General features: G+C 34.8%; 1 protein-coding gene across 4 annotated transcripts in view; it reads left to right on the top strand.

The window, feature by feature from the left end:
• LOC106079668 (polycystic kidney disease protein 1-like 1) overlaps window positions 1-14,001 on the top strand; it is a 360,015-nt gene that overhangs the window by 203,494 nt on the left and 142,520 nt on the right. For 3 of the 4 annotated variants that reach the window (XM_056017219.1, XM_056017218.1, XM_056017220.1), the window contains exons 40-42: window positions 1,041-1,134; window positions 6,717-6,973; window positions 9,741-9,889. In XM_056017219.1, coding sequence (XP_055873194.1) covers window positions 1,041-1,134; window positions 6,717-6,973; window positions 9,741-9,889 — 500 coding nt within the window. Of the gene's footprint in view, window positions 1-1,040; window positions 1,135-3,091; window positions 3,259-6,716; window positions 6,974-9,740; window positions 9,890-14,001 lie in introns of those variants that run through there. The other variant, XM_056017221.1, reaches the window with a different exon arrangement.

Here is a 14,001-nt window from a genome sequence, read left to right as displayed (position 1 = left end):
TGCAGTGTAACTTTTCAAATGGTTACGTTCAGACATTTATTATTGCAATTAATATATTCATTATAACTTTAGTACGAAACATCAGGTGATTCAAAATATCTACATTATATGATAAACATGCACTTTGTAACTAAGTAAAATTGCGCATTGTTTTTAAGAGACTTAAAAACATTACTTTAGTATTCTAAAAAAGCGAAATAAAACGCTTAAAAGACCGTTGCGATGTTCACGTGTGGTTCGAGATGACCGCATCCCTTTAATGAACCATGTGACCCGGAAAAGGATTTTATCCCGTGGCCAAGATGAGCAGTTGGCTCTTCATCGACCCCTCTGTCTCCAGTCCCCCAATGGGACAAGGTGATCATTTATTCACGCGCGTCTGGTCATGGGACACGGTCTCTTAAGCCAACGACATGAGTTCCTCCTCACATGCGAGGCCGGCGGTCGAGCCCACGGGGGTATCCGTAGTAGCCCATTTGGAGCCTTGTTTGCTTTTGTACTTAGCCTTTCCGCTTCCCCGGGCGGACGTTTCCACGGAGGTGCCACTTTGAGGCGACGGGAGCATTTCCTCCGCTTACGCGCCAACTTGTCTTAGCTGACATAGAAGACAGCTCCTGGTTACGGCCTCAGAACGAGACAGTGGAGGTCACTCAAAAAGGCCTTGGGACACACATACTTTTCTAATATATATATATATATATATATATATATATAAGCTTTTCAATTAGTTTAATTTATTTATTTATATTTAATATCACCCATATAGAGCCTCATTTGCCTGTCCAATCACAATGTATTTACACTGCGCATGTAAGGTGTTCGCGACACATGAACGGAACTATTAAAATGTTTGTCAACACGGCTTCGCAGCTATAGCAAACGAATCTATGTAAAAATGCTTTAGAAAAACAAATTGGGAGGTCAATGTTATTAAAGACACTAATGCGACTATTTCTTATTTGATAGCATTGTATTATGTATACAAAAACTTTGAATGCCTGATTGTTGATTTGATTGTTGACTATATTTTCTATGATCAGATGAGCATGGAAACGAAAATAAAGACTGGAGAAGCAACTCGTTAGTGGAACCAGAAGGTGATCATGAAATAAGACAAGTAAAAACTTCTTTTAGGTAAGATGTGTTAAGTCTATTTTAAAAATTAAACCTATTAATCCTATACTCTTATGCGAGTGATTCTTGTAAATATATATGTAAATATATATGTATATATATATATATATATATATATATATATATATATATATATATATATATATATATATATATATATATATATATATATATATATATATATATATATATATATATATATACTAGACATATATAGCCCGCGGGTCTTAATTTGCGTATCACTGTCGATATATCAAATAAGCAAATTCACGACAGTCACTGAGAGTGTTTTGTAATCAATTAAACGAAATAATAATGTTATAAGTAAAGCGAATGCGTGAATGTAAAAATAGTATGAATGAAGCTATCAAAATAGCTAATCGACCTAACTCCATTTTTTCAAATAAAAACATTTGCTTGTAGGCCTACATATATTTGATTTGAAATGAAGACTTAATTTAGTATGTTCATGTATTAAAGTATAAAGTAGATCTTGAGTTAGACATAGATCTAGATCTAGACTAATCCAGAGTTAAATATTGGCTTGGAGAGTTCATTCTGCGCTGCGAGAAGAGGCTTTGCTCTGCGCATGCGTGACCTTTTTTAGTACACAATTCATTAATGAATATATATCAACACGGCTTCGCAGCTTTAGCGAACGAATGTATGAAAAATGCTTTAGAAAAACAAATTTGAATGTTAATTTGATTAAAATATGAAATGAATGGACTATAATCAATATGTTCATGCGTTTAATTATAAAACAAACTATCTTTCCGAAGAGAAGTTCTATTATCTTAGAGTTGAATTAGTGTTTTAGACATAGGAATAGAGAGATGTGTAACATTTCGCGTAATGTCCAATGAAAGAATGTTCGTCAGGAATTCTAAATTCGCAGATATAAGGAACGAATTTATGTAAAAATGTATTTGAAACACACATTTGAAGTTAAATTTTATTATATAATGAAATTAATAGACTATATTTTGTATTTTCATGTGTCAAAGTAAAAAACTATCAGCACAAAGTGTAGTTCTTAAAATTAGATCTAGATCTAGATCCTTTCGATCTTTTCATGTAAATATGGTAAACGTAGCCTTGATCGATGAAGTTATAATGCTTTCATAGAGTTGGTCAACTTGTTTTTGAGGGTCTTAAATTTGTTTTAGGGCTACAGTCTAAGTTAGTACACAAGGAACATTTCTGCCAAGTTTTATCAAGATTGGTCAAACGGTTTTGATTTCTATTCGTAACATACATACATACATACATACATACATATGCCTTACTTTCTACTTTATATATTATTGTAAGACAAATTTCCTTACGGATAATAAAGATTATTATTATTATTATTATTACTATATATATATATATATATATATATATATATATATATATATATATATATATATATATATATATATATATATATATATATATATATATATATATATTGTTAAGAAAATAACTCACCGATTCTCAGATCGCTGGTATCTCTCTGATTGCAGAAGCACAACTCAACTATGATCATGATCAATCAATATCCCCTGTTAAAAGAAATAATGTCACAATCTCCAAATACAAATTCCGATTCACTAACACAAATTAAAAAAAAACAATCCTCAACCCTCCATCAAGAAATCCCAAATCAGAAGTAAAGTTTACACATTTACAAACTAGTTAAGGTCATTTACACCCAACAGCATAGACAAAAATCACCCTAATTCGCACGTGAAAAAAGGGAGGAACAGGGTTACAATACTAACCCCCTTCCTATTTCTGTTCGTCCCAAACAGACTCTGGTCTCCTCACAATAGCGGCGCAACCGATCCAGCTGCACAACCTCGTCCTGTAACACCAAATCAGTCTGGCCGAGCCCATTTTCATTGTTTGGCACGACGTCCCCAAACTCCAGCAACATTTGCCTAATCCCACCGCATTCTTCCTCTGACAGATCCTCACCCTCATCTCCAAGTATCCGATCAACTCGAGAATCACATGACGAGGCACTAGCTACAGGAGCTATCGCATCACACGATGTAATAAGCTCCACTGGACAACAAGTGGTGATAACTTTCTTCTTCTGAAGATTGCAAGCTTTAGTGTCAAACTTCATAACCCGAAAAGGTACCCTTCGGTCGTACACCCAGTATTCTCCCCACAGGCAGTCTACTGCGCGCTTCCTTTGACTGCTCTATAAGGCTTACGATAGGCACAGGATCATTACCGTCTATTGTGTCACATACAATGGCTTCCGATTGTGCGGGTATGCTGGTACCTTCCGTTATCAAGACCCTCTTTATCTGTTCTTCTTCCATGTCGTTCCCCAGCAACGGAATTTCAAGATTTCCATATTGCACTTTGCCACCCCCAATGTTCAAGGAGAGTCCAAATAACTACACGAAGTCTAGTCCCAGAATACACTCATCCATGATATTGGCAAAAGTTCTCCACTCGCTGTTTTTATAGAATAGCCTCTTGTTTCATGAAATGAGTTATTCTCAATAAGACTAGGATGAATTATCGATCTCGATGTGCCAGTATCCAATAGAAATCTGCAAAAACGAACTCCTATTTTCCCTTGCACTCTCACACTTCTATTTTTTCCTAGGACTGACACTGGGATTATAAGCCTAGGGCTTCATGTGAATCTCTCTGCCTGTCTCCGCCCCACGAGACCGGCAGAATCTAGTTTTCCTGGTTCTGAGATTGGATGTTGGCCAGGTGACTACCCAATCCATTTCTCTCTTGATCGGCCTGCATATCCTCGAGTATAATTTCTCTGAATGTGACCAGGAGTATTGAAATTCCAGCAGTGAACAACCGGTCTATTTGGTCTGCGCATTTGCTGAGACCATCGGTCATCTATAGTTTCCACTACTTCCAGGGCCGGTGTGGTGTTAGGGCGCATGCAACCTATGCGGCCGCAGTGAGCCTCGCACTTTCATAGGGCCCCGCGCTAACACTAGTTGTAAATTATTAAATTAAACCATTATAACTTATAAAAGGGTTTCCATGGCCTCCTCGTTCTATATGCTAGGACAAAAGTATGCAAATGCTCCTTCTTCCCTAGTGCTATTAGAGCATGGAATGGGTTGCCTGAGCTAGCCAGGAGAACCAGTGACTTGGCATGACGCGTAGTACGTAATTAGCTTCCTTTTTGAAGTAACGTCTGTATTATATAAGAAGAAAAAAAAGAAATTGCAAAGTATAAGAAAAAATTCATGATCTCCTGAAACTATTAAATTATCCTGAAAACTCATAAAAATGTCCTTAAAAATAGTCAAAATTGTCATTTTGGGGTGTCATTAAATATCAAAAACGCCAATTCTTATCGCGTTTAAAAAACAAACAAACTAAAAATGTCATTGTCAGGCGAATTTAAAACCAAAAGAGGAAGTTCCAATAGTTAATTTACTGTAATAGTCAGTGGCATCTAAATATAGATTCTAGATTTAAATCTGTCTTGATCTCTTAAAAAAGTGAATCTAAAAGGAAGATGTGAATGTTTATCGTCTTTTTGTTGAAAAACTACCTTCTATTGTAGATGGCTCGTAATTTAATTTGACCGTGATTTTACACTTAGTAAAATATGAATAAAATGCAATGACGAATTTATTTTATTACAAAAATTCTTAATTTTCAGTAATTATTCTTATCGCTACCCAGACTAGGCCCCGCGCTATAAGTTTCGCATAGGGCCCCCAATCTATAGGACCGGCCCTGACTACTTGACTGATGATATGCGTGAGGTCCTCCTCCTGAACATGAAGCCCCCGATTGAAATGGGTCGTTTTTTTATGTTGGTAAAAAGAATAGGCGATATCCCGCTTCGACACCAATTGTTAAGACGTGGGATTGAACTAAAGAAAATAACTCACCGATTCTCAGATCGCTGGTATCTCTCTGATTGCAGAAGCACAATTCAACTATGATCAATTAATAAAAAGAAATAATGTCACAATTTGCGTGTATCTAAGGATTATGTCAGAAGTACTATTTTAAAGATGCCAAATAAGTCATGTGACCGTGATCCCATTCCAACCTCCTTGCTCCTTGAATGTTTGGATGAGCTTGTACCCACAATCCTCAGTCAAGAATTCCAAAATCATAACTAAAGTATACTTAACACATTATACATTATAACACTAGTTCAGGTCATTGAGGCCCAACAACATAAACAAAATCACCTTACTTCGCACGTTGAAAAAATAGTTAGTCAGGGATACAGCTATATATATATAGTGCGAAATTTCAAGGTCGACTGCTATATTGGTTTAAACATCCTATTCTCTAAAGCCAGCAGTTCTTGTATGTATGCCACGTCCGGAAAACTCGAGGTCGACCGTTATATCGGTTTGAAAATGTCTCATTATCGAAAAATTAATTTTGTCTAGAATGTTTTATGAATGAAAATTTTCCATAATGTGAGTTTTAAAGAATCAATAGACATATTTAAACATTTGAACACCATCTTATTGTAGATTAATTTATTTTGGAACTATGAATGAGAAGTAATTGAAATTAAATGTGCCAATGTGTTTGAAGTGCTTAATAAGTTGTTTACACTGTAATTGCGTAGAGCGATGTAGATACCTTTTTACTTTGTTGTTTATTTTGCTGGTGCCCTCCAGCTGTCTTGTTCCGAGGCCGCATGCAACCAGGTGCTCTCTTCTATGTCAACTAAGGCAAGACGGCGCCGTTTTTAAAGCGTTTCGGTGTTACGTCGACCACTTTTTAGCTATGCCCGATGCCGCATTGGGCCCCGCACTTTCATAGCCCCCCTCGCTAATGCTAGTTGTAAATAATTATTAGATTAAACCATAATAACTTGTGAAAGGTTTCCCTCGGCCTCCGGCCTTGAACAGTCTACAGCACCAAGGCAGAGGAGTAAGAATCTAAGAGAACAGCAACTAAACGCTGGAACATTATACCTAAGTCTTTAAACTATAAGTCACTCATGTTCGAACCAACAGCAATTAATAATATGCTTTGGTTATTTCACTTTTCATTATTCGTAGACAGATTACTTTAGAATTTATCCTTTTTTCCCCCACCATTATTGCCCCTTTCCCTTCTACATCTTGTCCCATTAAACATTTTATACTACACACTGAATTAATCATTTTTGTTCTAAAGTGGACGCTCTACCAGTGTGCTCTGTTTCCCAAGCTGTAATGCCCGCTGGTCTACCTAGACCTAACGTACCAAAACTTGTCAAATTAGTTATTTATTTGAAGTAAATCGCTTTAGCAGTGCTTGACACCTTCGGAATGATTTTATTAAATAAAATGCTATATGAATTCGTGCGCTAATGTCTATTAACCCTCGTCCACTCTCTCAGACCTTGAAACGTATTGGGTTAGACCAAAGTGCTGCACAGTAGCCAATTAACGCTCTGTGTTTTGTGCTATAATTATTATTATTCTGTCATAGTCTCGTGTTTATCTCATAGTTTATCTCGTAAAATGCTTTTTAAACTATTATAATTGTTTTCAATCTTTACCTAGAAAAACACATTTTTTACGTTGTGCATTGACTAATTAATTGTAAAACATTTTTTCTCAATATATTGTCAGATTGCCTTGGTGGTTTATCTACATAACATGGATAAATCTGGTTTCGCTCAATATTTTCCTGGCCTATTACATCATGTTATATGGCCTGAGTCTGGGATATGAGAAAAATGTGGATTGGACTTTGGCATTTTTTACTGGCTTTTTGACCGACATTCTATTTTTGCAGCCTGTAAAAGTCGTACTAATTGTCTTCATTCTTATTCTTATACTAAAACAGAAGTATAGTTTACGAGATGCGGCTCCTGTAACTAAACATAGTAAGTAAACAAACATTTTAGACCCAAATTTGTCTCATTATATCGTAGAATAAAAAACAAAATTGGTCCTTTTCTGTTTGAAAATCCAAATCCTTAAATTTGATGTTAGTCGCTCCAAGGAACATTACAACATTACTCTTACAACTGAAAGCTTAAATGATAAATCTACAAATGAAAGTTCTTACAACTGAAAGTTCATATATTAGTTCTTAATTCTACAGACGTAAGATTGAAAAGGGTTCCGCAAGGTTGTCATTACCGGAAGTGGTAATGGATGTAAGCACTCCACTACCTATAAAATGCTTCCTAATGGCATGCGTCTCGAATAGCCTCTGACAACCAGTCCAACCCCGTGTGGCTTAAATATTGAGTCCGGCGGAACTGTTAACACTAACAGGAGAACTGGCAAAGGCGAGTAACTGGCGCCTTAACCAGTAAGCTTCGGGCAAGAGTGGCTCGTTAGCCATGGTTGGCTACCCAACTTGGAGAAGGAAAACTCTGAATTCAAACCTCTGTTGCCTTGGTAAAGGCTTCGGGAGTCAACCCTGAGGAAAAATCAGGAGCTGGCGACCCTAAGGCAGTTTGCAGCACCAAGTGCTAAACTCTGGCAGAACCTGCGACGCCGCTGACCCCAAGTTGTATCGGCACTGCCGTTCCTTTGGATACTTCAGCTGCGTGGAGAGGGGGTTGGACTGATATATGGGCGATAGCGTTCCGACCACAACTAATGGCCAGGCATTCATCTCACCGAGATGATCCATAGTCGCTTCGCGACTGAAGTAGGCCATAGAAAGATTGTAAGATAATTCTTCGATCTACACTTGAAAGCTAATATGTCTATTCTTAGCTCTACAAGTGAAATCTTTTGAGACATGGGAACATGTTGAGGCTCTCGATAAAACGTTTCACTTAGAAGAGCCTTTACAGTAATCAAAATTTATATAAAATATTTCTTTCTTTCAAAATGTCCATTTATCATTACTAATAGCCTATTATTGAGATCCGTGTTATATAGATCTAAAAGCATTACGAAAACCAACTTAAGAAGAAAAAACTCATCACACCATTAAATACACTAGACTGTTGTCCAGCTGATTTTAACAACGTGGTCAGATGTAGTGGGCCTTCACATGTAGGCTAGGCCTAATCCTTTGGTTGCTAGATCTAAATGTTGTGATTTAGATCAATTTCTTTTATGTGATTTTAAACTTTACTGTAAGGTTTTCCGTTATATATTAAGTCAATAGAATTTTAAAATGAAATTTGTTTTCTTTCTAAAAGTTTTAATACAAGGCAAAAATACACACACACACTAACATGCACATCTTTCTTTTATTTTATTGTGCAAGAACGTATGTGAGAAACATCTTCCTTATTACTGACCTAAGTTCTGTTACAAAAGGGCACGCTAGTAAGTCTAGGGGTGTCAGGTATGTCGCATCTAAAGTCCATGTATATATATATATAATATATATACACTATTATACACACACACATATATATATATATATGTGTGTGTGTGTTCCAACCCTTCCTGTTGCAATCCCCCGCCATCCTGGGGAGGTTTGTGTTAGGGTGTTATGATCCTTAATTATGATGTTCTTAATGACTTAACTAAATAAAATTTAGCTATTGTGGTATGAAGGGAGAGTAACCCTTTAGGGATTACGGGCACGACATGGCCTAAAGTGTGCTGATGTGCCAAAAACTCAAAACTCAAACTCTAATGGAACATTCGAAACATGTAAAACATACAAAGTAGGAAAGGTCAGATTTCTTCTATCCCTTTAAATAAAAATACACAAAACGTCAATCGATATATAATGTTATTATATGTTATTATGTATAATTGTACTAGCATTCCACATCGGCTACGTCCAACAAAATTCCTTAGAACTATTTCTTTTAAGATTCTAATATAAGCACTTGAATTACACAAGCATCCGCGTGTTAGGCGCCACGGAGGTAACACTGAAATAATGAAAGAACACAGGCTAAAGGCCAACAGTATAAAGGTAGTCAACGCTGGTGAACTAAATGAAACAAATAACTTTTCGCGCCTGTGGTGTCATACCACAAGAAGGTTGAATGGTTTAGGATTTCTGTTTCCTTCTCAGTTCTTTCATTTTGCAACGCTTCCCACACGATCATTTTCACCTTGTGATATCCCTAATCCCCGTCTTTCAAAAAAAGTAAACATTATTTCTCTTTTATTCGGCCTCAAAATCCTATTATATCAAGAAGCTGATACCCGTGTTGAATGAAACATCCTCATGAAAACTTTTTCCTTCGCTCTACCTCAAACATTTTGCCAGAACCTTTTGCTCTTATTTAGTAGATCGGCCGGCAGGTATTATATCCTCCATAACTACCACACACTGTTTGACCCTAGTCTAAAAGTCCAGGTACTTTAACCGATAATTCTTATTTAGCTTTCGATGTTTCACGAATAGCCGCGTTCAGACATCGAATTTTTAAAATCCTTTTTTTAGCTAGCATCTAAGATGTAAAAAGTAACTTTGTACAACATTTCACACGATTCTGTTCGACTGTACCAGAGATTTATTGAAAGGTTAATTAGTCAATCAGTGGTATTTGCAATAACGGTGATGTTTTCGATTCTGAAGATTAAGGATGAGTGCAGTGTTTCATTTAACCTTACAAAACCAGGATATATATATATATGCATATGCGTTTTCCGTTTGTGTCTATTTAAGTTTTCTTTTCGTAATTGTTTCAAATAGTAGGAGGTGTTTTTATTTTGCAGAAGAAAGTCTTGAGCTATTATATCACTACAAAAAACTGAATAACAAAATAGGTACGAAAACTCAAAAGATTGTTTACCAGAGCCCTCTTCATTCTTCAGACTTTAAAAACGTTCTAGAGAGACTTAAAATTGAAAGCTTGGCAATAGAGGTATGTGATTCGTTTTTGGAAAATGGAAGTTATTTTGACCAGCCTATTTGCGATACATTTACAAATGATTTTGTGATGACGAAAATGTGTCAACGGGGAAGAGACACCCAATCCAAAGACTACTCTTAATGTGATAAATGTCATTGCACATGAAGATATATGTTTGACCTGGGCCCTTTTTGCTAAGCTTATATCCAACTTGTTTGTCTGTATGTCTGGTAAAAGTTTGTACACGTTGTTTTTCCCAAACCCAATCTTGGATCAAGTTGAATTTCGCACAATTATTTCTTGTACCTGACAAAACAAGAATCAATTTAAAAAAAACAATTGGTTAATTAACTATTTTACTTGACAAATGTGGTGGTATAAATTTAGTTAGTCCCCTTTATGCTTTGTCTAGAGAATGAAGGCCACGCCTTACTAACGACAGATAACTGTAAGCCTTCTGTTTTCATAGGCTCTTCGCTGGAACTGGCTTAAGGAGACTTGAGCGCTAGAGTTCAAATTTAAGTCGTACAACTTTTTAAAAACATAAAAAAAATGAATTTGAAAAGCGATCACGGTAACATTCCCAAACTCCTTTCTTTCTCACCCACCCCCCTTTTTTTTAAAACTGGTAAAGACAAGTGATATGATCATAGCTAATTGAGAAAGCTAAAAGCATGATGTCACAGGTATGTCATATCCTTGTTGACAGCACATCGTTTACAAAATGTAAGACATCGTCTCAAATTAGGTCACATATTCTGACACTTGGAACTGAAAAAAATGCCAGACATACGTTGAAAGAAAAGTAGTTCAATGATAATGCAGGAAAATATTATTTACTGGATGTAAAGTTTAAAAAAAAATAAAGAAACATAAAGAAGATGAAGGTCAAGGTTATTAGGGTGTCATATTGTGACGTAATGTTTCTCGATAATTCTAAGAAGGTATAAAACAGGAATAGGTGTTTGGGACTAGTTAGAAAGTTAGATCTAGAAGTCACTACATTTAAAGTAAACAAGCGACTCGCGGCGTAGCATACGCCGCTATTTTGTGACGGATGAATACTTCCTGAAAGACACAGTTGTCCAATGGAGTGGATTTGGGCCAACGACAGTGTGCGCATGCCTGGAGAGTGAGGAAGGCGCGGGTGCGGGCGGGAGGAGGGGTAGAGAGTCGGTGTGCGTAAGTGTCCTGCATGGTTGGGCGACGTAGAGAATTACATATACAGATAATTGATTAGTTTTATTGATTATTATAATTCTATCCTGTATCTACTTTATAAATGAACTGTACATACACTTACTGTTTCAAGTTCGAGTTGAAAAAAATGAAACTCAAGAAAAGTATCACCTGGACTGTGTCATATCTGTGATTTTTTAAGTGTTTCCAACTTTAATTACGGCACCTCCGAATCCGCACGTGACACAAATATATTTAAGCAAGATCATCAATTAAAACAAACAAAATTAAATTGCGCTAAACAAAAAAATGGTAAAATTATTTTTAATCCCACAGAAGTCTAGATCTAGAATCTATTACAAATTTAACTACATGACCAATCCAAGCCAATTGATACAATTACACTTAATTTAAGCTTTTTTTTAGAAGTACGTTTTTTTTTATTTTATTTTTTTCGTCTGTAATGTTGATATTGAAAAAAAAACTAATTTTACCATACTTTATATCTTGCAAAGTATAGGTACAACGGCTACTTTTTTTACTCTCTCTTCTCATTATCGATTATAAGCTGTTCCGAATATTTCTATGAATACAAAATTGACGCCAATGTTGTTGTTTTGTTTATATAATCGCACTTGTAATTTGATTAACAACTAATTTTAATTTAAAAAATCGTTGTAAAACACAATATCGATAAATGAATACCCCTTTTTGTTTAATGGAAAAAAAATATCTACAGATAATTATCAAAAAATCTCACTATCACGAAAGGTAGTACCAATAGTACTAGATTTTTAATAAAAATTATTATTATTAAATAATTGTTTGAAATCACTCTTATGGCTTATATTACATTTAATAATTCTTCATCGATGAGTCGTTCGTTGTTGTTGTTTTTTTGAAGCAAATCAACGAAAAATTATTTTTTGAACTCGCTCTTCTGAATTATATTACATTTAATTAGGTTCCTGTAGTTTATAAAGGTTAGGAATTCAAATTATATGAACATATCAGCAAGTCTAATATATAAAGCATATGTATGTATGTATGTTGTGTATGTATGAATACATACATACATACATGCACATCCACATCCATCCATCCATCCATCCATCATCTATCCATCCATCCATGTTTACATGATGTGTCTAAATGATGGGACAAGACGGGGAGGTCACGCATGCGCAGAGATGAAAATCTCTAGATCTAAATTAGCTCTCATTCAAGAAAACATAATTTTGTACTTTTACTCATAAGCATATAAATTAGTGTCTATTCATTTCATTATTTAATGAAAATTAACGTTCAAATTTGAGTTTACAAAACATTTTTTACATAAAATCGTTCGCTCTAAATGCGAATAGCTTTAGCCGCATTGACACACTTTTCCATAACTCGCGCGAACTATTACTTGCGCCGCGTAGTTATACAATGGAAATTAACGTCAGAGGTCATACTATCGCACATTATAAAGGCATATTATTAAACTAATAAACTACTTACATAATACAATTCACTTTCCATTGTGTTTTTAAAGTAATTTACTCTACAACTAACGATTAGGTTTAATTAAGTCTTTATTTTCAATTTACTTTTTTCTTTCATATGCGCATTTATACCTCTTAACAACATAGCTACACATATTCATTTAACGTCTTGACATTTTTCATTCATCATATCGCGCACCAAAAGGTCACGTATGCGCTATAAATGTAAATGGCTTTAGTGTGTTGACCTACATACTGATTTAGATCTAGGTCAACACAAGTTTAAAGTGTTTAGTTATTGACTAGACTACTATGGCATCCAAATATTTTCGAGTCTAGATCTAGATCTACATAAAATTAAACTAACAATGTTATACTAACAGTTACATTCACGCGTTTGCTTTAATTATAAAATATATTTTTGGTCACCAAGGCGACACTTCAAGGGGTCATGAACTTACAGAGCTAAAAAAAAAACAAAACAGATGTTAACCTTTGAATAATAAATTGAATAATTAAACTCAATTATGCGTTATTTTTAAATTTAAATCAATAAGAGTTCAATATAGCCTACTCTCTTAAATATATATGTGACTATAATTTTAATTAACAATAAACATTTTAAAAATAGATCTAAAAGCTTTCATTTCATTGATAGATCTAGATCTAATAAACTATTTTCTTCTTATTTTTAAAAAGTGAACCCATATTAGATGACGTCGAATTAGGAAGATGCAACAACACAAAGAAAGTTATAAGCTGTGTATTAGATTCTTAGAAAACAATACAATGATCATTTGTGTCAAATTACTGTCAAATTTCGTGAAGCGAAGGCGAAGATACCAAACATTGATCAACTCAGAGAAACAGCTCTGGCTGTAACAGCACAAAGAGTTATGACTTTTGTGTACACATCGTATGGATAGTCTGATTCATCTGTGGGGATACTTTAGTAAAATATAAACCAGACTTTCGAGCTGATTACTTATACGATATAAAGAGAAGCTTTTACTACACTGACTAAGGTTTCTTTAACAATGGAAGAAACAGATCTAAACAGAAACTTGAAATCACCAAACAGAAATGTAGGCTAACATTATCATAGACAATCTTTTTTATTATTATTACAAGATGAATTGATATACTTCTTAAATAAATTACCATCTTTTTGTTCACGTCATTATTAATTATTCAAGCGTAATAAATGCATGTTATTTGTAGAAAAAAACAACTAGCAAAGCCTGGTAAAATTAACTCTTTCTCTCCTAATCGACGATACCATCGTTGATTTTGACCTCATTAAATTAAATTAATGTTTACTTTTTTAAACTTTACTTTAAATTATATAAAAAGAACATGCTTTTCCCTTTAATTCTATACCAAATACAACATTATCTGATAACAAACAACAAAGCTATTGAAGCCCAATCATTACAGGGGTAGTGAAATAGTAATGAG

Source organism: Biomphalaria glabrata, chromosome 18 (assembly GCF_947242115.1).
Source record: "Biomphalaria glabrata chromosome 18, xgBioGlab47.1, whole genome shotgun sequence".
NCBI classification, from domain to species: domain Eukaryota; kingdom Metazoa; phylum Mollusca; class Gastropoda; family Planorbidae; genus Biomphalaria; species Biomphalaria glabrata.
The sequence above is the reverse complement of the archived record's forward strand: the minus strand, read 5'-3'. Positions and strand labels throughout refer to the sequence as shown.